This window comes from Aspergillus sydowii, assembly GCF_001890705.1.
Source record: "Aspergillus sydowii CBS 593.65 unplaced genomic scaffold ASPSYscaffold_1, whole genome shotgun sequence".
NCBI classification, from domain to species: Eukaryota; Fungi; Ascomycota; class Eurotiomycetes; order Eurotiales; family Aspergillaceae; genus Aspergillus; species Aspergillus sydowii.
The window spans coordinates 459375-484043 of NW_024467859.1; the positions used below are offsets into that span (position 1 = coordinate 459375).

General features: G+C 50.4%; 7 protein-coding genes across 7 annotated transcripts; 4 read left to right on the top strand and 3 right to left on the bottom strand.

Moving 5' to 3' along the window:
• Nucleotides 1-1459: 1459 nt before the first annotated feature.
• Nucleotides 1460-3544, top strand: ASPSYDRAFT_83479 (uncharacterized protein; the record flags this gene model as incomplete). The annotated part of the gene is made up of 1 exon (XM_040851229.1): nt 1460-3544. The coding sequence occupies one exon, from the start codon at nt 1460-1462 to the stop codon at nt 3542-3544; it is 2085 nt and encodes a 694-aa protein (XP_040707220.1).
• Nucleotides 3545-5350: 1806 nt separating this feature from the next.
• On the top strand, nt 5351-6546 carry ASPSYDRAFT_63252 (uncharacterized protein; the record flags this gene model as incomplete). Its single annotated transcript, XM_040850228.1, has 1 exon — nt 5351-6546. Exon 1 carries the CDS (start codon nt 5620-5622, stop codon nt 6544-6546), a length of 927 nt encoding a protein of 308 aa, XP_040707221.1. The 5' UTR covers nt 5351-5619.
• Nucleotides 6547-7246: 700 nt separating this feature from the next.
• On the bottom strand, nt 7247-9240 carry ASPSYDRAFT_63253 (uncharacterized protein; the record flags this gene model as incomplete). Its single annotated transcript, XM_040850229.1, has 2 exons — nt 7247-8798; nt 8867-9240. 2 exons carry the CDS (start codon nt 9238-9240, stop codon nt 7259-7261), a joined length of 1914 nt encoding a protein of 637 aa, XP_040707222.1. The 3' UTR covers nt 7247-7258.
• A 1258-nt stretch (nt 9241-10498) lies between these two features.
• Nucleotides 10499-11751, bottom strand: ASPSYDRAFT_230428 (C2H2-type zinc finger protein). Its single transcript, XM_040844119.1, has 2 exons — nt 11559-11751; nt 10499-11369 (listed from the first exon to the last, which is right to left on the bottom strand). The coding sequence occupies exon 2, from the start codon at nt 11309-11311 to the stop codon at nt 10589-10591; it is 723 nt and encodes a 240-aa protein (XP_040707223.1). The 5' UTR covers nt 11312-11369; nt 11559-11751; the 3' UTR covers nt 10499-10588.
• A 7113-nt stretch (nt 11752-18864) lies between these two features.
• On the bottom strand, nt 18865-19996 carry ASPSYDRAFT_37965 (uncharacterized protein). Its single transcript, XM_040845606.1, has one exon. The coding sequence runs from the start codon at nt 19657-19659 to the stop codon at nt 19126-19128; it is 534 nt and encodes a 177-aa protein (XP_040707224.1). The 5' UTR covers nt 19660-19996; the 3' UTR covers nt 18865-19125.
• A 605-nt stretch (nt 19997-20601) lies between these two features.
• Nucleotides 20602-21341, top strand: ASPSYDRAFT_142325 (uncharacterized protein; the record flags this gene model as incomplete). The annotated part of the gene is made up of 3 exons (XM_040841231.1): nt 20602-20775; nt 20859-21068; nt 21180-21341. 3 exons carry the CDS (start codon nt 20602-20604, stop codon nt 21339-21341), a joined length of 546 nt encoding a protein of 181 aa, XP_040707225.1.
• Nucleotides 21342-22604: 1263 nt separating this feature from the next.
• ASPSYDRAFT_138485 (C2H2-type zinc finger protein) lies at nt 22605-23893 on the top strand (the record flags this gene model as incomplete). Its single annotated transcript, XM_040840847.1, has 2 exons — nt 22605-23139; nt 23271-23893. 2 exons carry the CDS (start codon nt 22605-22607, stop codon nt 23891-23893), a joined length of 1158 nt encoding a protein of 385 aa, XP_040707226.1.
• Between the last annotated feature and the right edge of the window lie 776 nt (nt 23894-24669).

The window sequence follows — 24669 nt, forward strand, 5'->3', positions numbered from 1 at the left end:
GACAGGGACGGACTGTCGTCATTTGTCGCTCCTCAGTCCTCGGCCCTCACTGCCACTGGTCAGAGAGCCACCTGTGAAAGCCGAGACCCTCAGCCAATCACATTACAAGAACAATGCACTCGTGAGCTGGAGGCCCGACCGACGATCAGGTCGCGGGCTCGGGCGCTGTGAGTGGCAGGCCAGGAAAACCACTCACAGCCATCTGCAGGAACGGGAAACCGTTGCACGCCGTGATAAGCTGAGTGCCGGTGATGTCTTTGCAGCTGCTGAAAATTCTGTGCTCTCAGAAATTGGATCTGCCTGCTTTAACGTATCAACGCACTGCGCACCTGCTCTGTAGAGAAAATGTGCGCCGTCAGGGCCAACCATGGGTCGAGTGGGATGAACTGACTTCTACCCCTGAACGATCCCTGGCTCAAGGGCTCCTTGCCGATGCTGTAAGGAACTAAGGATCGCCTAAACAAACAGGTTTGATATCATCCCGTGCCTGACGTCGATGGATGAAGCTGTCCACTGTCCGCCTGAGTCAAGTCGTGTTCAGCTCTGATTTTCTGGACGGCGGTTCTGTCAGCGTAGTACTCCGTAGTGTGTTCTGTGTTCTCCTCACTCTTGTCCCTTAGTGTGAGTTGTGGTGTGGTTTCATCCTCTCGCCCCCCGTCGATCTCCCCGTGCTGGTCGCTCAGTCTCCAACCTCACCACTCTGTTGGATTTCTGCCCTTCACTCTATTTTAATCAATTCATCTTCAATTTCATTCACGACGTGAACGATATCAAGTCCAGACTCCCGGCAGGTAAGAAACTTCTCACTTGTTGGTCCAAGCTGTCGGCCCGTTGTTTCACCAACCCGGTGTTCGCCCATACAATGAATGCAAATTAATTAATTTGGCTTCCCACTCTGATTCTTGCGAGAGTCTGCCTCCCCTGACTCGGAGTCTTCCGTCGCCCTCTCCTCTCCTCATCCTCACCCTCAACCCTTTCTTGTCTCTTTCTCTCGTTTCCTGTTTTCGCGTTTTCTCTGACCCTTGTGGTCTGTTGTCCCTCGTTTTACTCTCCCTGCCGGTTTGACATCGTGCATCGGTCGCCCTATGACCTACTTTTCCACCAGCCCCTGAAAATTCGCCGATTGACAGCCACCAGGTCGCCTTTCTTTTTGATTTCTTTTCCTTCGCTCCGTCTTGGGCTATCGAACCGTCGATCTCTTTTCCCTGCCAGCATTCCAGCCGACGTTTGCTCTGTAAACCCGTCTTGTAACTCAATCGAGTGTCATCCTCGTTCCTGGAGACGGCCCTTTACTACACCCCCCTCGATACCATGAGATAGGACTCTGGCAGTCACCTTCCGTTCTCTCTCTTCCTTTACTTCCTATCCCCGACCATATTCGTTTCGGGTGGCTGGTTACCCACCAGGTCCCATCTTCGGCTGGCATCTTCGAAGACAATATTTGCAATCATTGAGCAACATGCTTGTGCCCGAGCCCCCGGTAAGGTTAGAGGGACATTGCTCCGTGATTCATGAAAACACTCTTTACACGTACTCCGAAAACGGTTTCGCCGCTATTCCTCTCAAGTTCAACGGCACATGGACCGAACCTTCCACGGATGGAGCTGAGCTAGTCTCGGATGCCGCTTGTGTTGTAGGTGGTGTCGATGGCAACGAGCGCCAAAAAGCACTTTATGTAGTTGGAGGGACATCGTCAAAGTCAAAAAAGTCAAAGACGCCGGCTCTCCAACGATACACTTTCAAAAATGGGAAGTGGAAGTCTATTTCCTTCGATCAAGCCAATCTCGTCAACCGGACATCCCACAGCGCTGTCTACCTGGAATCGATTTCCACGATCATGGTATATGGTGGCAGTACGACAGACTCAGAGCAGAAGTCGGCCGACTCGTTTTCTATAACGACCGGGCCGGATTACATTCTTAACTCTATAACTGGAAAGTCCCCTGCGATTTTGCCCGCGCTTTTTGCCTGGGACGATAAAACAGCTGTCTTATTCGGAGGTGATACTACTGAAACCAGGACGCAGTTTTGGTCCAAAGGTGATGGACATTGGAACCTAGGCGAGCAAAACTTGACGTCAGAGTTGCCGGAGACGAAGACTGCCCTTCTCACTAGATCCAATGGAGAAAAGATACTGCAGACTTTCGATACCGACGCTTCGCCAGTCACAGTTGAGCAGGTATTCAGGTCAAAGCAATCCGATTCCTCCAAGAAACGGAAGAGAGCCGCCGACGATATGCCGAAGTATGATGATTCTCTTGCACCTACCAAAACCGCAGAGGGAGCCTCACTGGCCCAGAGTTACGACTCTGATGACCAACTTGTGGTTTTATCAGGCGGTGGCGGTACCGATTCTCTGTCCATCTTCAACCAAACCTCGAACAGCTGGGTGGATTCAACCAAACTGTTCTATGGTGACAAAACCGAACAAGAGATCCTTGCATCAATATCTCCCACATCGTCCTCACAACCTTCACCCACTACATCGGAATCCTCGACACCATCAGAGCCAGTAGGCGGCGGCGGCGGTTCAAGTAACGATAAAGTTGGCGTGATTCTTGGTGCTGTTTTGGGAAGTCTCGCAGGTGTTGCCATCATCCTCGTGCTTATACTATTCTACATCAAGAGGAAGAAGGAGAAGATGAGACAGGCGGGTGGCTTGGACAAGGATCGGCTGAGCTTTCAGGACCAGGGTGTAGAGCCCCTGGCCCGCTCAGCCTACCCCATGGCCGAGAGTCCGGCACCGAGAGCGGCTGCATCTGTAGATTCGTTGGCCATCTTCTCAGGAAATATGGGAGACGAAAAGTCCCCCAAGCCCGCTGGCTCTCTTCCACAGCACATGCAAAAGTCCCAGCCCGCACGACCTAGTCCCCTCAACAACATCCAGTCCAGCGACGGCGATGATAAAGCCATTGAGGCAGGCGCGTCTCCTGTACGCCCCGGTGACCGCACAACCGATGAAGGCTGGGGTAAATACTTCCAGGACAACCACACAACCCCAACTCTGGTTGGCATGCAGTCGCCATTCGACTCGACGCGTGATTCAAAAGCCACCATATGGCCCGGAAATAACAATACCAACTCCCTTCCTCCTCTGGACACAAACTTCTTACACCAGCCCACGCCATTAGGGCGGGTCAACAGTGGCAGCCCGACAGCAGGATTCGCGACATCCGTCGTAGACGGCAGGCAGATCGTGATCGCTGAGGGCCAGTCAGCCAGAATCTCCAGCGCCGACTCTGCCAGCATAGTCTCAGAGGAGGACCCGGAGCGGTACAACCCTATCCGTGAACACAGCTGGCTCGGTCGTCCCCCAAGCAGTGCCTACAGCAGGAGCTTTTACAACCCGCATGGCAGCACGCGGGAACTTCCTTCCACAGCCGTCCCTTCTACAGCTACTCCCTCGACCGTTGACTACAGAAAGCATGACTCGGCTCGCACCAACACTCGAGGCTCCAGTATTCTCATTCCTGATGGCCAACCGCTCCCACGAAATAACGTCAACTCGGATATGAGCTGGCTGAACCTCAATGCCGATCGATAGCCTGGACCCTCCTTAACCTCTATGATGCAACTAAGCTCGCTGCTAGGCATCTTAGTTTTCAGCACCACCCTCAAAAAAAAAAAAAAAAAGAGAAGAAGAAGAAAACCCCTCCCAGCCATAATCGGGCCGGAACACCCACTCACTCACTCCCTCAACCTCATCTCGCCCTGCGCGGTACTGCTCGACTTGGCATGACTTGTGTACAACTCATTTCGCTCTCAGCGCTTCTTTTCTTACATCTCACTGCATCTACAGTTTCGTTTCTTCCATTCCGCGTCCCTCCTTCCTCAATTTATTCCAATAATACAGCCTGGTCCGCTTTTCTTGATATCCACGTCGTCATTCATCGTCTCTCCCTCTACCTGTTTGTTTACGTCCATGTTCTTCGTGTCGGATTGCAGTTCGGTACATTGCATTGTTTGTACATAGATACATTTACCTGGCTAGGTTTGGTTTGATTATATGTGGTGTATCGAGTCATGTTGTTTCTTTTCCTTCAAGGTCGGGTTTGATGTGATGTTGATTTTTGTTGTTGACTCATGCATTTGCATGGCCTGGCTGCTCGTCGGCTAGGCTAGACTACGCTTACTTCTCTACCACTGGTTTCCCATGCCTGATTTGCATGGCTGAAATGAAATGGATTGATTGCATGGCATTGTCTTGCATTGCAATTGAAACTTTTTCTTAGTATCCTTCGTAATTATTGCTCGTATCGAATCGGAAACAGCTCCGGGGATATAACTGCCTATAGGTGGCTTATCCCAAACATCCAATTCTGCCCTTCGCCCACGCTCCACAACGGTGTTCTCCAGAAAAAACAAAGACCCATTCCTGTTATAGTGCAATTTCCAATTATAAAAAAAGTGCAAGGCTAAACGTTGGCCGCCACCAGCTCCAATGAGATAGATTTTGCATAAGCCCTAAATCAACAAACAACTGCCGGATCTCTAAGGTATCAAACACCCCCTTTGCATCTCTACGCAAAGCGATGATACAGCCCGAGCCTGACCGTTGCCTATATGATTGGTTGAGTTTCGACAATCGAAGAGCAAAAAAAATAAAAATAAAAAAAAAGGTTTAATAAAAAAGCAAAAACATACAACAGCTGGGATTCGCATGTGGTCACCCACCATACTACTAACCAGCCGGCGTGTGGCTTAAGTACGGCTGAGCGGACGGGAAGCCCTGTTTTCCACACCCTGTGGTCGTATGTACTATAACAAACAAAAAGGATGTTCATATGGCCCCCGCCCCATACAAGGTGACGCAAAGATATTCGATCTAGCCTGTGAAGTTGCAAGAAGCTGCAAAATACAATGGGTTTTACAATGATTTCCGCGCTGCAATCAGACTAATAGGCAGCTACCAGGGTTCTCCAGCCACTCTGTTGCTGCCAAAATTTGTTGAAAGTGAATTCTGATCCTAAAATGTCATCATCCGTACCGACGGTATATAATGAGCGGATATATGGACAGAATCATGGATCCTGTGGTAAAATGCCTAATCACTGGAGAGAGCCTAGTACGGATTCATCCTAGCAGGCTCGGAATATATTCCATTAAATTGAGACACGGCCCTGGCGTGTAGGGCTTGTAGGCGAGTCGAAGGCAAATACAGAGGGTCCAGGATAGATTATATATGGGAAGGGTGGGATGACGGGAGCTCGTTGTGACCGGCGATTCTCTACCAAACGTGCGGAGAGTCCTTGACACTCTGCTGAGACTCAGCGATGAACTGATGATGTTTTGTTGAGAGGATGAGATACTACTGATGGAGCGTAGTCCACGTTTGAGCCCTGGGCTCCTTCCTGATTGAGAACTGCCTGCATTTGTAGAATCTCATCCAACAGTGACCTGACAATTCACTTCACTCCCTTTCCAAGATAAGCATAAAGGGAGTATATACTATCGCAGCTCAAAACACCTTTGTTTTTCTCTATTCACCACCTTGAATAGACTTTATTCACAAGGGAAATAAGAGTATAAAAAGAAGAGCCAATTAACATGGACCTGCCTTGAGACCCTTTCTCCCGCCTGCCCCATTCCTCCTAGTGATTTCAAGACGACCTGATTATCATGATGCCCAACACTGCAAGGCTCTTAACAACCAACACGGCCTACCTCCTCGACGAGGCCAGAATCAAATACGTCGCCATTGGCTGGCAAGCCCTCGACACAATCGGAGAGGAGAAACCCCCCGGAGAGGTCGACATGGCCATCCTAGACGGCCAAATTGCAGACGCAATCAAGCACCTCGTCACCGCTGGATTCGACCAGCCCTGCAACAGGCCCAACTGCGCTGAGTTGAAAATTGACCGCGGCGACCCCGTCATCAAAGAACGAGAACTAGCCAGGGCCAGGGAATTGAGGCCGGAGCTAGGCTCGAAACCCGTACTTGACCCCGAGTCAGGGTATGCCGGACACTGCTGGGCATATGCCCGCTGGCACGGTATCGCCGAAGCACATTTCCATATCAATGGCGCAGACTATCTCCTCTCTCTACACCGCAAGTCACAGACTCTCTGGTGGATGAGCGATGAAGAGTTCGGTATAACTAAGGAAGACCTCGCCATTGCAAACGCCCCGGGAAGTGAGAATCCACACCCGCATTTGATCCTCTCGACCGACGCAGAACGCATCCCGCCGCGCGGCGAGCCCTATAATGGCTCTGGGCCCTGGGGCACACTTTACGCTGTGAAAATTTTGAATCCAGACTCGTTCACGGATGCTGTGTTCTTCCTTCTGTGTCGGTATCTTAATCACGAAGAACATCTCGACAAAATGTGCTTGAATATGATTGCTTGCTTGAAGGATAAATCTCCGAATAGGCTTAAGAAGAATGTTCGGCCGGAGTTCAAGCACCTCTGGGACGCGTTCAATGGGCGTGCTAATTCTAAGGTGTTGCCGTTGGTCGCAGCGAAGTATGCAAGGTCGTATCTTGCGGGTAGGAATGAGTTGGGCCCTTTGCCGTTGCCGCCAGTGAGGGAGGAGGGGCTAGATTGATGTTAATGTTTGGATTAGCTATTTATGTGCTAGTATAAATTATATTTGTCCTGCCCTTTTCTTTCCTTCTGGCTGGATTTGCTAGAGATTGGGTTAGTCTCTCCAATTTGATACCAGAACAGTATGAAGACACTCCATCGAGGTAATATCCGTATTTTTCTGCGCACTTCCTCCGAGATGGCGCAGGAAGTATAGCCATATTCAGCATATCATGGTTACACGTAACCAGTTGAACATGTGGCATAGTAGATGCTGCGTGAAGAAGCCGCTACAGATTCAATTTTATGTGTACAACTCAAGTCGCTATATGCATAATATAAGGTAGTATTCATACCATATTCAACGAGCGTAGAGACTAGATTAAGAGAAAGGAAAAACCCGAAATTATTGGAATCGTGAAGTAGACAACGTCGTGTACTTTGTCATAGGCATTATCATATCAAATCATAAGATATTCAAGCAATTTCGTAGGGCAGATAAGTTTTCTCATAAACAATCAGTCATAAGGTCATTTTTGTCATAGTTGTGTCATGTCATAGTATGGGAATATGGTTGCCATATCTCGTCAATCATGTAAAGAATAGAAAACAATTAATCGCAATAGAGTTCCGCTTCATATCATGCAAGCAAGATGAAGAAGGGCGAGAAGGACGAGAAGGACGAGAAAGACAGACGTGTGATAAATGGAAATAAAGAAGGATTTTTTTTTTTTTCAAACCAGCACCCCAGGAGACCGCGCACCACTTACTGAATACCTTCGATCAGGAATAGACCAATTTTCCTCAATTTCATCAGGATAAACTGTCCGTGGAGGGCCGTGGCTCAGACTCTGGGTTCGTTGCGGTCGAGAACTAGAGTGTCTGGAGTGATGCTTGAATTTCGAATTGGGATGGCCTTTCGACAAAGACTTGGACCTTTCTTTGCAAGCCTTGTGCACGCTGGCTCGCTCGCGGCGTTTTGCATCGAAATGCCTCCAATCTTGAACGGCGGACTGAATACTTAGGGCTGCGACGCCTACACTTGCGACGTCGGAAAGCTGGTTTTTTCGGCGGCGGTGGCGGGCTTGCTCCTTCGATATCTCACCCTCCTTAAGCTGTTTACTGCGTTCTTTGTGCTTTTCCATGTTTTCGGTGAGGGAGTGGGCGGCGTGGATGGTTGCTGCGGCTGCGATGCCGGTGGCCCATAATGTCTCCTTGTTGAGTTTCTTCAGTTTCTTTGAATCATCGATACTATCTTCCGCGTCAGAACTCTTCTTCTCCGAACTGTGCTGTGGCTCGTAGTTTGCTGATCGGGAGCCAGGGCGCGAGTATTGTGCCACGGCCGAGCGATCGTAACCGTCGTCGCTTCTGGCTCCCGATGTGGGGATATAATAAGGTCGACTCACATCTTTGGAATGTCTGGTCCGCGGCGGGCTTGGATGACGGCGATAGTAGTCGTCATCACTGGACCGGTCATCATCAGAGTAGTCATTGTAGCGCGATGACCGATGCTGACGACGGCGCCGATCATCCCTGGCGCTCCTGTCGCTCCTGTCCCTCTCATTATTTTCATCCAGGCCTAGGGCTGCCATGCCTTTGTTGATATAATCGGACACACTCTTGCTCCGTCTCTTAGGCCGAGGCCGAGAGTCGTAGCTATCATAGCCATCTCTAGAATCAGATCGGTCACGCGGGCGTGAGCGGTCACGGGATTTCTGGTACCGGTCATAAGCTTCTTTACCAGCAGTGGCTAGAAGACCCATGAGAGCAGCGTCCTTAGTCTTCCCGCCATGACTCTTAGAGCGCGAGTGCTTCCCATGTCGAGAACGAGAACGGGAGCGCGATCCGTTGACCACCCGGTTCGTAGCAAGGCCAGCAAGCGTAGACTCGATGATATGGCGCTTCGAGTGGCTGTCGGGGTTTTTATCGACAAGCCCATCAGTACCCCCAGCAGCCAACGCAGCAGTGAGGATACGCTTGCCCTTTGGGCCGGACCAGTCACCGGGCTCCTTGCGCGCACGGAAAGCTTCGATCGCCCCCGCAGTCACAGCTGCCTTGACGGCTTGCGCGATACGTGCTTCATTCTTGTCGCGGGTACGGTGCCCCCCACGGGTCGGAGACGGCGAATACGAGTAAGATCTGTGGTGACGACCACGAGAACGGCCCCGATCACTATCACGGTGCTTAGAACCCGCAGCACCTGCAGCACCTCCTAGACCGACTGCACCGAGAGCACGCTCTGAAAGGGATCGCCGGCGACGGGGTGGCGAGCGGCTAGTTGAAGGGGAGTAGGCATATTTCTCACGTCCGTCTGGATGAAAGTCAGCCTCATGTTGCCTTACCTTTCTTCTTTTAATCCACCGGGATGGTGGAAAGGGTTATACGCACGTCGTTCATCATGATGTCTGGATCGGCGGGAGCGGGGCTCATAATCGTCGTACGGGTCATCGTAGCGCCCGCTCGCTGAGTGCGCTCTGTGGCGGCCCTTGCGTGAACGCCTCGAGTCGCGGGGGTAGTCGTCGTATCCGTATTCATATGCATCTCTTGCAGGATGGTTGCGGTAGTATGAATCTCTGGATCCGCCGGCGGGGGCTGCGCCATGTGGCATTACTTCTGTTGAGTGGCCTCCACCGTAGTAGTAAGGGGCTTCGGAGTATTCAGGCGGGGGGTAGCGATCGTGGGGGGAGTATGCTGGTCGGCTGTCGTAATATGCCATGGTTGTTGGAGTTGTGATGATGGCACGAAAAGGATTAGATGAGAGAAGAGACAGTCATGGGCTCAGTGATTCATCAATGAGAAATGATGGCCGTGACTGAAAGGATGAAGAGAAGAAGGTCATAAGGCAGAGAGACAAGTGTTTTAAGTGTGGCGAGTTAGCGGGTGACTACCAGCCGCAGTCACTGACTCTGACGTAACTTCTTCAAGTCCTTTCAGGGTAAAAGCTGCGTTAAAGCCACAAATCACCAGGTTCTCGACCGGGTCCTTTGTGGCTGGCGGCCATCTCCGCGGCGGGGGATCGTTGAAGGACCAGCGCTGAAAGACCGTCATCAGACCCAGAAAAGGTGAATCGATCCCGCCTCTAACTGGATGGAAAATGCAGCCTGAACTCATCATGATGTTTTGGCCTATAATTCGATGCTATTATTATTTGCGGTTGCCAATGATGTCATAAGGCTAAGTCGGTGAGCTTTAAGGCACAAAAGCAAAATAGAACTTCAGTTGGGCGAGGATATATTGAATTGATCGAGGTTATAGTATAAGGCGTGAAATTAGCTCCACTATATCAAGCTCAACCTTGGGGCGCTCGGGTTCCTGATCCAGGCCCAACTTCTACTACCCCGGCTGCTGTTCCATGGTTCTACGGATTTACTCAGATGAGGCGGCGGCGACTTCAAATCCAAAGACAATAAAACCCTCTGGGTATCATATCATTGGGGCTTGAAAATGAGCCCCTTGGCTAGCGTCGCTCTCTGGTATTGTACATGCTGATTCGGCCCCGTGACCTTTATGCCCCTTCATGACAGATAAAAAGCAAATAAACAAAACACGCTGATAACATACATGCAAGTCTTGGTGTGAAATGGAAGCAGAAGATGCAATGATCAAGTAAACAACTTTGAAAAATGAAAATGAAAATAAAAAAAAAATCCATACCGACACAACACCAATGTCGTGCATTTCTGCCAGGAAGCACAACTCTATCCAAATTCTATCCATCATTCTCAGACGGCGAAGAAAAATAAAGAAAAAAAAAAATAAGCGCGACAAGAAAGGACGTAGCACCAAGTGCCGCCAAGCAGTCACCCCCTGTCCTAGACACAGGAGTCTCTTCGGTCGAAACCTTTTTGAAGGAACAGTGAGCGCCGGGACCAGTCTCATCAGCATTCGGGGTTACACTGGGCGCCTTAAGAGGATAAAGGATCCTCTTGGGCATCCATTCTTCATCACGTTTGATGATGGCAATATGTAAGGAGCCCCGTGATGCTGACCGCCGCTTTCACGTCGAAATCGTCGTTCTCGTGTCATCGTAGACAATCGTATCTCCGAGAACATACATCACAAGTCTAGTTATCGTACAGATGATTGTTTCTCCTGGTCGCCCATTCCCGGCTCATTTCCGGACTTCGTTGTGACGGGGTTGAGGACATGTCGTCGGAATGTGTTCGATGTGTCCGGATATGTTGTTTCATGTTATCTTTTCGGGTGAACGCCTTGTTGCAAATTGGACAGTGCACGCTTTTCTCTCCTGTATGCTTTTTGCCGTGTCGTGCTGCATGTCCTGACGTTGTGAAGGTAGCAGTGCAGGCGTGACTGGCGGCGAATGGACAGGGGTATTTGTTTTTGCGAGCTGGTTTTGGAGCAATAGACTCTTTTGAGGTGCTGGCAACCGATGTTTGAGGAGACGGCGGTTCCGCCATGGAGTTGCCGCTGAGCCGCTTTTCTGGGCGTTGTTGATAAGCGTAAGGATCCTGACGGCTAGGATAGTGTGCGTTGTATGAGCTGGCAGAACTGGCAGCATAATCGTAAGAAGAACAATCTGAAGAACCCGGTGATGTCGCGCGGGTAGCCTCCGTGACAGGATCGAATGGTTGCCGCATTACCCTCGGTGACGGGGAGTCGGAGTATGTGCGGCCATAGTGGTAGTCCGGCGTGATCCTTGTTGGAGGCTCTAATGAATAATGATGTGAAGAGGTGGGATAATGTTTGGGTACCCCGTAAGCCGATCGAACCGCGAATGCCGGGTTGTCATCGTTGTTCAAAATGGACACAAAGCTTGCCCTTGACATTTCCTTCACTCTGAAACCCTGAGGGGGAAAATGAAAAAGGAAAATAAGAGAAGTAAACCTGAAGGCGAACAGTCAGCTGGAAGTTTGGCTTGATAATGCCAAATGGCTATTAGGGAAGGAGTGGCGGTATTTTGAAACTCTATAAGCAGAGCATAGGAAGCACACAAAGAAAAAGGAGGAAAACTGGCGAGGGAGAAAAAGAAAAGCGACGACAAGGGAAAAGCAAAAAGGATAAAAGGGCACACACCAGCTGTCTTCGACGATGTTTGTGGTTTCGTTCGTGTAACGCGCCCTTGGATCTGGAGACAGGCACCAGGGCGCAGATCTCGCAGCAAACCGAGAAGATGAATCGAGACCGGCCTGACTCGCTTCAGAAGCGGATAGACAGGCCTACAATAAAGTCGGCAGGCGACCTGATTTTCAGAAATTTAGGCCGGATTGTCCAGTCGTGCTGACGGCGGGGAGCTGCTGGAATCAAGGTCCCGAGACAGAAGGTCGACAAGACGGCTCAGTGCAGCAATGGATTGCCTTTATTGTATTTTCTTCGCAGGCCCTGGTCGAACCTGGAATAGGAAATAGAGAGAGCGAGTCCTGAAGAAGATAGCAATTGCAAACTGGGCCAGCAGATGATTGTCCTGGCTTCGAAGAGGCGGGAAGAGGAAAAAGAAACGCAGTGGGTGACAGAAGGTAATTAAACTCGAGCAGAAGTCTTCCAGAGAGGTGCGAGAGTCAGAAAGAAAGCAAGCAAGCGGTTGAAGATGCGAGTTTGAGAGTCAAGACTCGAGGAGTTATCCCAGTCACGATAAGACGTTGATAGATAGAGAGGGTGAATGGTGAAGAGAGAGGTAAAGAGGCCTTTAATATAAGAATAGGCGATATGGGATATGCGATGTGTCAGTGAGGGAGAGAGCGAGGAGCGAAGGAATGAAGAAGCAGAAAGCGAGATGCAGCAGCCAGGATGAGATCGCACCGGAAGGGAAATAGATGAAGAAATAAGAAAAGCATCCATCTTGAAACTCCAGGGTCTCTCCAGAAGCTCTGGCCATCAAGCCCGAGAGAAACGGGGCTTGAGTTAGTGTGCACCTTAGTTCGTCTGCGAGCCCACCGTAGTGGACTCGGCCACTCGAGCTTCATTCGGGTGGAGCGGTCGCTAGGCAGCATAATTCTTCACTGCTTCACATTGGCCTCTGGCGCGACGACAATTCTCGCTCTCTTGCAAGGCATTTGCATTGACATTCGCCCATTTCTCGCTGTCAGCACCGGCTGCCAATGAGCGGCGCATCTCTTCTCAGCCCTGGGGGCTTTGATATTAATTCTGATTAATAACTCCTTTTCCTCCAAATTTACCCACGACCACGGCCGCGTACTGTAAGTGTAAGCATTCCAGGCTTATATGCAGAGTATCTCCGAAGTACACCCACCACCAAGAGGCTAGTGCCCTCCACTCGTCGCCTTGCTCCCCTCGGGCCCTTGAAACGAATACGTGGTACGGCGTCTCTGTTCTATCTCTGGCCGACTAGCATGAACCTCCGCGGCGCTCAGCCACAGATACTGAATGATTCTGATCCATCGCTATCCTGTTTTAACGCATGAAGACGCCGAACACCCCTCTTTCAGGACCCTAACACCTCCACAGGCTTGATCTAACTCATTGGACGCCTGCATAGTACGTGTCTTTTGTCGTCAGCATCTATAAGTTTCAAAGCCTATATACGAAGCCGGCTGCGTAAGGTAGCGATCATGGTAATAATAAATTACAATTGGGGACAGGGCCGAAACGGCTGGTGAATCCGAAAAACGGCAACTTTGACCATCGGGTCGATGGTCGACGACGAGTCAAAGACAGATCATGGGTCCTTGGTTCCAAACTTCCAAGACATTGCTAAGGCTTGGTCGTGGTCGGCAATGCCAATGAGAGAAACGCCCGATTCTTGGATGACGATTATCACGGAACATTTTGTGTCGAAGAGTAAGCTGTATGCATAGGTGGCCTTGACTCAGGGTTCTACGCACCCTCTTTTAATCAAATCCAACTTCCAGGAGGCTGATTACAGAGATAAAGAGGGTAATAATATACTCAAAAAAGGTCTAATAAGTTAAGAGCCAGCCCAAGACCAATAATGCTGGAAACAAGTGCAGTCAACAAAGATCCGTCCAGATCCGGTATATGCGTTTCGCAAATACACAGTAAGATACGCTATATCAAGGGATTCAGACCGAGTGAAGCAAGAGTGCAAGACGGGACTGGCCCCTCGCCCATCCCTGCCCATCGCGGTAAAGCCGCCCTGGGGGATCCAGTTAGCTCCGTGGAAGAGCCCTGTGGACAAGCTTTTAACCACGCTGTCTGAACCGCCGGATGGTGCTCAATCTGCATTAGCCCTCCTGAGCCCACGTCTGTCTGTCTGTAGCCTGTAGTCTGTACAGTAGTCTGTACTCTGTAACGACCGTCCGATTCACATTCAAGACCAACCAAAACACATCCATCCCCGTTCCCCGTTCCTCGCCCTCGATCTGACTCTGTTCCAGATTGTTGCCTCCGACCTTATCTTAGTGTACGTGCGCTGCTGCGGATTGGCCGTATCTGCAGAGGACAGACAGTACAAGAGTCCGGCAGTAAATTCCTATCCAGGAACCCGCCCGAAAATCCGACCTCGGATTTAACGAAACACCGCCGAACAGTCGAACAGAGAGAGTCAGAGACTGGATTGGACTGAACCAAAGCTCGGGGAATATTCGCGTTCCCTAATTTTCCATATTTTAGCAAACGGGCTTCAGCACAAGGGCAAGGGTGCGTGGTTGCGCGCTAGTGTGATTGATTTTCTTGAAATCAGAAATCTGGTTCCAACGTCCCAAACTTTCGACGTTCACAAAATGAAGCATAACTTCTTATTTGACTCCCGTTCAGTCCCCTCCCCGCCCGTGTCGGTTCCAGCGGATCCCGACAGTCCCTGTATTATCATTCGCACAAGTTATGAAAGTTCCTTTTAATACATATTCAAGGTTTGGCACTCGGCTGCGTTGATCCACATTTTGCAGATGAATATGGAGAACGGATAATCTGTTATGCTTTGGCCAATGGCCATTATTTGTTTCTGCCTGTTTGGATGGAGAATAATAACGATATGCAATGATTTACTATGGCAGGATACGAAAAATGACCTCACTCTGTCTATCCATCATTATTCATCGTCATTGCTGACACTGGAGTCCGTCCTGGACCGGCAGACCCTGAATTGAACCGGCAACCAGCCCGCGAAGGCTGCGGCCGAGACCAGCCAAACGTGGTTCGATCGTTCCCTGCTTCCAGTCATCCAATGGGTGCAGGCCGGCGAGTCAAGAGTCAAGACTATTGTTTTCCTTCTTTTCTCCGTGTTTTATTTTATTTTTTTTTTTTAACGTGGAAGGTCGGCTGTCGAGCCCTTTCTGGACTGTGGCTTGGGTCCCCGACAGAGTGATTACGTATCTGTCGAGCCGAAGTTCCGAGGTCTTAGCAGGAAACTGACAACCGCTGTCTGTATGGAGAGTACGGAGTTAGTATATGCATTATACAATGATTGGATGTCATTTAGGGGGTGTTGACGAGTTCCAAGGTTTGACTTTGGGGCAGTGAAGCTGGCGGTTATTTGATAATAATCATAACTAACAAGTTAACATGAGAATGAATTCAGAATTTCAGCTATTTCTGGACTGGCTGTGGATTCGAAGTTAGACCAGTCTTAGCTTTGAGGAGATTCGAGACTCCGGAGTTATCGACTTGATGTGATTAGCGATAAACTGGTGAGAACCACGCCATCGTCCATGAATACTAAATATGGTGACCTGGCCTCAGGCTACGCAGTTGTGTACGAATAGTCGTCGAATACAGAAGCTGCCTTCATTTCAATTCCGATAAGGTGTTCTTGCCGTTCTTGCCGTACCCTAGCTGGAGCTTGGCTCGGAAATAACGTCCCTTCTGGGGCCGCGAGTGTTCGTACGACTAGTCGACTACGATGGAAGGAGGTCTGGTTGACGAGTACCTTCCTCATCAGCTTAACGTCACCTTGCCAAACCCGTAACGATCTGTAATACATACACAGTACACACCGAAGAGGCTGTATGCCTGTAAGTACTTTATGAGAAAAGCAACCAACCCAAATTATGCGTAATTTGCTGTCATTGCTTATTTCTCCGAGCCCTTTTACCTCACAAGGGCAATGCACAGTTTCACTGATCCTCGGTCGAGGATCCATGAACCTGTCCCCTCAATCTCGACTAATCCAATCCCTCAGTGTCCACAGGGCCGCAGGCTAGCAAGGCGAGAGCAACCGCCGAGCCCAGAGATAAATATTTCAGCCTGGAACTCCAACTGCATCCAAGTCCCTGAAAACAGTGGAGCCCGTGTCTGGAATCCCGAAAAAGGGCTGAGACGCCAAGTTTCGCCCGCAGATGTTGATCTCAGCCTAGAGTCTCGGCAATCTTGTCTGCTTGGCCGTGATGGCAAATGGAGTTGGGACGGGTTGATCAGGCGCTGGCCTGTTTGTTTGTTTGATGGATGAGTAGGGACTCGTCGTCTTGCATTCTGGCTGCGGCACTCTTTTGCAGGGCTGCGGTGCTTGCGGTTATTGCAGGGCTGCTGCGTCGACGCCATTACAAGTAGGGTAAATGTACTTGTGATTTCGACCTTTGGGGGGTTTGAGCCTGAGTCCAAGGCTGACCCTGACCCTCAAGTTGAACCTGAATGGAGTATGGACCTACCGTTTATGGTCCATTTGTGGTTAGTCGTAACGACCCCTGCTCATGGGGCTGACGCTATATTCCTTGAGGCGCTGTCCAGTCCACCTTGGCGAGTTGGCATAAGGCTGACCAGTGACCAGTGAGCTTTCCATACTCCATAGAAATTGGAGACAGCCCGTTCAAGCCAAGTTCTTAGCATTGCATACGAAGACCGGAATTAGAAATGATTTGTACCATGCCAGGACCCCGAGTACGCCAAGTTGCCAACGTTAGGTAACCATTTTTTTTTTAACTATCAGGACACAGCGCCTCGGCGAGTCCAACGACAGTTCGATTGCCGATTGGCGCACACTGCACAAGGGGGAAACCCACATGACGGTTTGATGGAGCTGGATCAGGGTCCTCTCGGAGCCACAAATCAGGGTGAGGGGTGTGGATCATGGACAAGCCCTGGCTGGGATGATCGAGTCTAGTCAGTCTCAGCGAATAAGCGAAACAGCTCGACAATAATAATCGCCCTGACAAACCGCCAATCCAACCCTGCAATTTCACGCCGATGTTGGGAAGTGGAAGGAAGGCCATGTGGATGAGGTTCCCGTTGTCTCTAAGCGGCATGCATGAAGTCCCGTCAACTGCCGCAGGAGACCCTAACCTGCCTTAAGTCATTGCTAATGCTGCACTCATCGCCATATTTGGTCTTGCCCAGCGCCCACTGCGTTGCTGCTGTTGCCGAGAGTTTGCCCCCTGACTCCGGCACGAAGACTGTCCAAGTTTCGTTCTTGGAACTGAGCACAGGCTGGATGTGGGTGGCAGGCCAAGCACTCGGCGGGTTCAATACGAATACGAAGCTTGCAAGTGACTTGGACCAAACCTTCTGAGCCGAGAGTAAAATCAAGCAAGCAGCGCCAGGGAATAAACATTGAGATATTGGCGCGGGCCAGTTTTCCGGATCTTTGCTGCGAGATCTCTTACGGGCGTCCATGAATGCGTCTGCCGCAGGGACTCGGATTCAGGGACGGAACCGACGATATCCGCTGGCTCAAAAAATGCGTTCTGACTTCTGAGACTCGAACGAGCTCGGTGTCAAGATCTAGAAGCAGTGGGACCGGGAGAGAAAATCCCGCTGACGAAGCAGAACGGGACTGGTACAGGAGAGATTATAAATTACCGCCAGCAGTGCGCGCTTTTTGAGTCAGCGACGTGAGATCTTCAGGGTCCGGACAAGAAAAGGGTGGAACTGACCATCATGATTAAAAGCAGAAAATGTCATAAATTGCCCATCCTCGGAGCTGTAACCTTGAAATGCACATTTCCGTAATTTACTTTGTGCTCGGGGTCGGAGCTTACACGCACCGGTCAGGGCCAGTGTGGACTGGACTGTGGCAGCATCGCCCACCACCCTGCACTGTCAACCACACGACTCGGACCCAGCAGCCGAACCTTTCCCTCCTGGCATCCACAATCTATTTGAAAATTTTCTTCAGGCCCCAGGGGCTAGTTCAGTTCGTTCGTTTCCTGAATCGCCTGTGGAGACGGCACTGCACGGATTTCTCGAAATCTTTCCATCCGGCTCGCTCTCCGGTGCCTGTGCCCTAATCAGCAGCAGGATCAGCAATCACGGATCAGCATATCGTGATAACGCTTGACAGAGTACCCAAGTATATGCAGAGTACATCCATGATTCTTTGTCCATCTCCGAGTCAACAACGCGTACACACTCCAATGTCCGGAATTACAAAAAGAAACCCCCGAGAAGTTAGAACAGACACTGACTTCCCCTGTAGACTCCCCCGTCACCTCAAAGCTACGTAAGCAGAGTCGTCACGCAGTGGGGTTCGAGATTCATCAGTAAACGACGGCCGCGCTTTAGCATTTGGTGTCTAGTTCTAGTTTGTCCAAGTCAACATCCCCCAGCCTCAGGCCAGTCCCAGAACGGAATACGCATGGCCCTGACGACAATACTAGCACAACCCTTTTTCCGACCAAGATCCCTTTAGTCTCTGGTCTCTACACTTGAGGGGTCCTTCTGTGGCTACTACACGTAAGCCACACATATGCAAATGCAATCACATCTACAGCCGAGCCGAGCGATCTGGAGCGAGTGCGACTCAAAACTTGCGGATACTAATACCAATGTAGTAGCAACCGACTAGGCAGAAACAAAATGGCAAGCCCTAGCCTAGGGCGAGGGTCGGGTCAGGCTAGCAGAACTCCAAGCAGACAAATTTCTACGGACCCAACCAGAGAGATCTCGAGGTCCAGGGCAGAATTAGCCCCGGCCTTCATGAATCGTTAAACGCTTGAGTCCTTCATCTGGCGGCATCAAGGCGTTGAGTCTGTTGGTGGCTCGCTCACTTACGTAGGCGCATACGAATGCCCTAGTATACGTTAGGTTAGCTTGTTTGTGACTTTGTATGAACAGCTTGGAGTTTCTCAGGCGATTGGAGGGAAAGGCAGACTTCAAGGTTGCTTTGCTCGGTGCCACGCGTTGTCGAGTCGTTGATGCTGCTTCATTTCAGCTTCGATGAATGGGTTGCAACTGGGGTTGATTGGACCCGGCCACCCGGATGAGGTGTACTCGTGTCCAAGGCGACGAGTAGACAAGTAGTCTACCAGTTACTATCGTCCGATATACCGCAAAGATGAGTCCTGACGGCTCGCTTGCATCTGGATGATTGCGTATACTTACATGGTTAGACTTGGTGCTGTGTATTTGACCTCGCGAGATATCGAAGGATGAACGGTAGACGCCGACTACTAAGCTTCATGCCGTGGCATACGTAGCTCCCCGAAATAGTCATGGTCCTCTTCGAGCCGTGTGTTTGAGTCAATGTTGTTCGACTAACCCCGGCTTGATTTTGTATACTTCGTTCTCGTGCCTTCAATATCAACTTTGGATTTAGGGCACTACTACTCACCACACGTGGGATGTTAGGAACTATTAGTCCCTACAAGACTCATGCAACCTACCGCTAAATTCCCGATATCTTAGGCGTATGTCGTTCTTTTACATTGCCCTAATATGCTTACTTCTGAAATATAGACAACACAAGACCGAACCGAACCCATACCATACAAAACAAAATCAACAGAGAGACAGATCAAACCAACTCCCTCTTAATCTCCCCTGCCCTCTCCATCTCCCCCAAGATCCCATCCACAGTCCTCATCGCCTCCATACCCGCCGGCGCACCACAATAAACAGTCGCATGGATAACGGCCTCCCGAATCTCCAACTCCGACAATCCATTCCTCACCGCACCACGAACATGCATCGCCAACTCAGGCTGTCTGTCCAGCGCAATCAGCATCCCAATGTTCATTAGCGACCGCTGCTTCCTGTCCAGCCCGGGCCGGTTCCAGACGTGGCCCCAGGCCCATTCGGTGATCATTTCTTGCATAGGTGCTGTGAAGGCGTTGCTGTTTTGGATGGAGCGGTTTACGTGTGCGGGTCCGAGCACGGCTCGTCGCGTGTCGAGCCCGGCTTCATAGTCGTAGGGGGTTTGGGAATTCCCACTGGCACTGGCATTGATATTTGTGTTGTTGTTGGTGGTGGTGGTGGTGGTGGTGGTGTCCTGGGTGGAGGGGTTTGAGGTTGAGGTTGTGGGGTTCGATGGTTGTTGATTGCGGGACATTGTGAGAGGACTCTGGAGTGCCTGGTGTTCCCACGGTGTCTATACGAGGTAAGATGCGTTTGCCAATTCAGTTAAAGCCAGGATTCCGACCGGTTGCTTGCAACATTGACCGTGTTCAACGCGATGGAGATACAGATGGGCGAGGATGTCAATGGCGGGCCGGGTCGGGTGCTTGCGGAGCGATTCCGCGGTTGAATGGATGGACCTTCTACAATTCTACAATAATCGGGATGCCGATATAGCCTCGCTTCTGTACGCAAATATCGATACGGGAGACCCTGTATTCTTTTGGAATACAACTTCTCAGGTTTGCTATTCAAGAATACCAACATCGAAACAGTCCAAGTAGTAAAAGGGCATCGAAATCATTCCTCACACCACAGTTCCCCACCATGATTCAACCCCCAAGGAGTTAACGAGCAGTGGAAGCCTGGGACTGGGAGCGGCCGAGGAGACCCCGGGTGGATAAACATTCTGGTGGAGGACTCTGAAGCCTTTGGAATGCATGGCCAAGCCCCTTGTTTCAATTGATCTCATCCTCAGCCCGCACGGTGAAACCGGACAACAGCCCTAGAAGGGACTACCTCCGCTTCTCGAAAACGGGACAATTAACTGTGGGATCAATGTATACGATATAACCTGATGCACCATGCACGAGATGTTAGCAGTCTCGTAGGGTGAAGAAGGTACTATGCAGTCCAAGGGCTGCTGTATACTTGCCGTCGCATTGGATAGTGGCTGGCATGCCTATCCCTGGAAACAACGGTGCATCGCACTCATTCCTGACGACAATCGAGAAATTCCTTGATTGTCTCTGGGGGATATATAGGGTATATCTAATGGCCAGGATCTTGTCTCAGTACTCGCAACCTCATATCTCTGTATACTCCTATCTATACTGTACAAAAGCACATCCTTTAACAGGTTCCAAAAGCCGGCACAATGACCCCCACAGCATCATGGCCGTCCCTCGTCCTCAGTTTTACACTCCTTTTCTCCCCCCTGGCAACCTCAATTCCCCTCCCGGTCCCAGCCAAGGACTCCAATTGCAACAACCTGAACCCTAGTTCGAGTCCCGAAACAGGGCTCCAGCCTCGATCTCCGATCCCTGACCCTGTATGTCCAACCCACCAAGGACCCCCATTGACGACATTACCCACTCCATGCAAAACAAAGAGTAAGCAAACTAACAACCACAGCGCCTGATCCCAAGCCAAACAGACGGCGTTGCAAGAATCCTGGCCGGACTAGGCCTGGAGAAATTGGCCAGTCTCAACAAGCTGGATCCGGAGGAAGACGCCTGGAAACAGAAACAGAAACAGGAGCAGGCGCAGGAGCAGGAGCAGGAGCAGGCGGAGAAAGCGCAAGATGCTATTCCGATCGACGATAGCCAGAGCGATACCCCGACTGTGACGGCTCACGACAACGAGCCTACTACTGATAGCCAGCCGGCCAACAGCCAACCTGCCGACGAACAGCCTGGCCGCGCGGAGCCAGTACAACACGGAACCAACACAGAGTCCACAGAGAGCGCGAAGCCGATGGACAATGGGAAGGCGAAGGACCCGAACACGTTGAACCCGGCGACCGACACCGACGGCTACCTGCAAAGTCTCTTTGAGAAACTGAAGAGCAAGATTCGTGAGGCATTTAACAGCAGTGATGAGATTACGCTGCACTAGGTGGGTTGGTGTCGGTTTGTTGGACTAGATTGGAATGGGTGCTCGCTTGCTTGCTCAACATCCTTGCTACGGTTGATGTGGGAGTTCAGGGTTAGTGGATTTGTCTTATTGTGGTCGTTGACTGGGAGGAATCTTAGCGTTAATGAATAACGACACTGAAGTGTTATTGTAATATTAAATGTAAACAAAAAATTAAAATTTGATTTGCTGATTGCATCTGAATGGTGGATGTTATTTTATAACTGATTTCAGCTTCGTTGGATAAAAAAGTGTCTGCAACAGACCCAAACCTGATCATGCTGAAGGCACACTTTCCCTGGTATCTACAAACATAAAGCCATATCATCGAGGCAGGGCTTATTCCAGCGCTGTCGAATCTCAACATTTTGCGAGATTGATACGATGACGCCTTTGCAATAACACTCAATCATCAAGGCGTGACTGACGTCTTTCGACGTATTTCTCGAGGTTAATCCCTTGGCACTGTGAATGCTATAGGACGAACAACGTGCTAATCAGACCGATTGGGTAAGGTCCAGAAGCAGCTGCCCGCGAACCCTGAGACGTCGCCTGATTCCTGGTGACACGAGTACAGTTACTCACATGTGCAAGGAGACCCTCGCGCACCAGCAGATACCATGATATCGATGAACTCTAGGCGAGATCCGAATTGCTACCCTCGGTGACTGCTTCGAGGTAGCTCAGAGAACCGCCAGGCTCAGGGTTCCATCGTCGACACCGAGTCAAGCAGTGCAACCGCCATATTGAAACCAGACCTGTGGAAGACCTAGAGGCCGTTGTTAGCCTGATTCAACAACTTTCAAAAGGAGTGTCACGGCGAGCGAAAATAATCAATCAGGTCAAGTGTAGAAGGTCAACACGCAATCTCACAACAATGCGGAGATTGTCAGAATTGCAGAATTCTTGAAAGGATCATCATCGAAAAAAAAAAGTAGGAATTCAAGTAAAGTATATCGACTTACACATTAATTCAGCAGGCAAGCTGCGCAATAGGTCGTTGGTTGCCCAATGATGTCCGTCAGTATTTTTTATGGGGAGAAGTGATGAAAAAGTTGTGGGAGGCTTTAAAAGCAATAGCCTCATCACGTGCCAGCTGTATACTCGAATCGTCTCCAGAATCCAGACGCCAGCATCACGTCAATCAAAGTCTGGATTCACCCCAAATCTGCTCACTGCCTTGCTGTCCCCGCTTTTGCCCTATCAATTCGCTCATTAGCCCGACCACAACACCCCCCCATCCCAATGGCAGATTCTCCTGGTTCCCCCCTCTCCTCCGTTGCCGACGACGATGTCTCGGATCGCGAAGACACCAAGCAGGGCGTCTCAACCCCAACATCCAACATGCCTCCCTCAAAGCGTCGCCGCACTGGCATGGCCTCTTGGGACCGTAATACACCCGTCTCGACATCGTTCCAGGATGAGCTGCCTCCGCCTCCATCCCCGTCGTCCTCAATATCGTCCGATACGTCCGGCGAAATTCCCAACTCACCCAACACGCTGTCTCTAATAGGCGCAAACCAAGACGAAGACTACAGCGGCCAATGCAACGACCAGGTCACCGTGTGTCGATGGGAGGGATGCGATTTTAAAGATCTCGGAAATATGGACGACTTGGTCCAACACATTCACAACGAGCATGTCGGTAGCCGACAGAAGAAATACTCCTGCGAATGGTCCGACTGTCCTCGGAAAGGCCAAACGCACGCCAGCGGCTACGCACTCCGTGCGCACATGAGAAGCCATACAAGGGAAAAGCCCTTCTACTGCGCGCTCCCTGGTAAGGTTCCCTTTTCCATCTTTCCCCTACCTACCTTGCCTGCCTGCTTGCTTGCTTGCTTGCCCCCCTGCCAGTTGGTTCGCGTAACAATAGGACGGTTTGACTAACGATAATGCTCGCAATCTCAACAGAATGTGATCGCAGTTTCACCCGCTCCGATGCCCTCGCAAAGCACATGAGAACAGTACACGAAACAGAAGCCCTGCGCCCGTCTGACCCTGTCCCGAAACGTCATGATCTCCTCTCCGCCGCAGGAACGCCGGTCGGCACACCTGCTAGCAAGCTCCAACGCATCAAGTTGAAGCTGTCGCACCCACCCAGAGACGACTCGGAGCAATACAGCGAAGGCGGCAACGACGACACCGCCGGAACGGAAGACCTCGACGAATTCGAAGTTCCCGAGTTCAGCTCCGACACCGGTTTCGATGAGCACGAGCTCGAGATGAACCCACACCAGCTGTACAGGCTTCTCCGCCGTCAAATCCACTGGGCCGAAAAGGAAGGGGTAGATCTACGAGGCGACTGGGATAAAATCAGACCGAAGAGGAAACAGGCGTGGTTAGAGAAAGAAGCTATATTCGATGACTTGATGGATGCCGAAGTCAGGCTCTTCAGCTCACTCGTTGGCAACGAGAGCGCCATGGCCCCAGCTGCCAGTTCTGCTTCAGCGAACGGATTGCCTGAGAAAGAACCTTCGCATCCGATAGAGGCCTCGGGCAATGAAGGGCATAATGGGGACTCTATCGCGACGTGAACATGCAACCGGCAAATCCCTTGTTTCTTCTACTTTCTGCTTCTCCCTAAATCAGGGAACCGTATCGAGCGGCTTCTCTACACAGGTTCTATTTGCCATTATTTCTATACTATGTATTAAGATGGCGGGTTCAATAATGACGGTTTAAGCCTACGCTCCTATTTTTCATCCTTTGTTCACTATTCTGGCGCTAGCTCCGTTTACTACTGCAAAGCATACGCGCTTCACTTAATTTATCACAGAGTACAGCATAACTACAAGTAAATTTTCGACTCATGAATGTATTCTCAACACTTCTCATCAATTATATAAGATCAGAAGAAAGGAGCAACCTTGGTAGCCAGCCACCCATTCACTCGACTTCAATCATCCATGGTATAAAATCATAAAAAGCGGGATGTTGGTAGAAAATAGAAACAAAGTCTAACGACATTTCAACATATCATCCCATAATAGGCAAATGGATCATCCCCGTAACAGTGGTAGGATACATGAAGATCCGCGTACACCCCAACGCCAGCGCAGAAGGGGGCAAACCGGATCTTGGTGAATAAGGTGAGAAATACAGCTGAACCCGGTTCGTTCCAAATATGAGGTAAAAAGACAAAGAGCCAAAAAGAATATCGGAAATAAACAAAGTATCTCATGCAACATCGTATCAAGTCCACCATAGGGAGACCGATGTTCAAAGTTCCCTCAGATGAACCACACCAGACGCCGTCGCCATGCTTTCCCAAGTATGCATAAATGAGGAAGAACAGGAAAAGGGAGTAAAT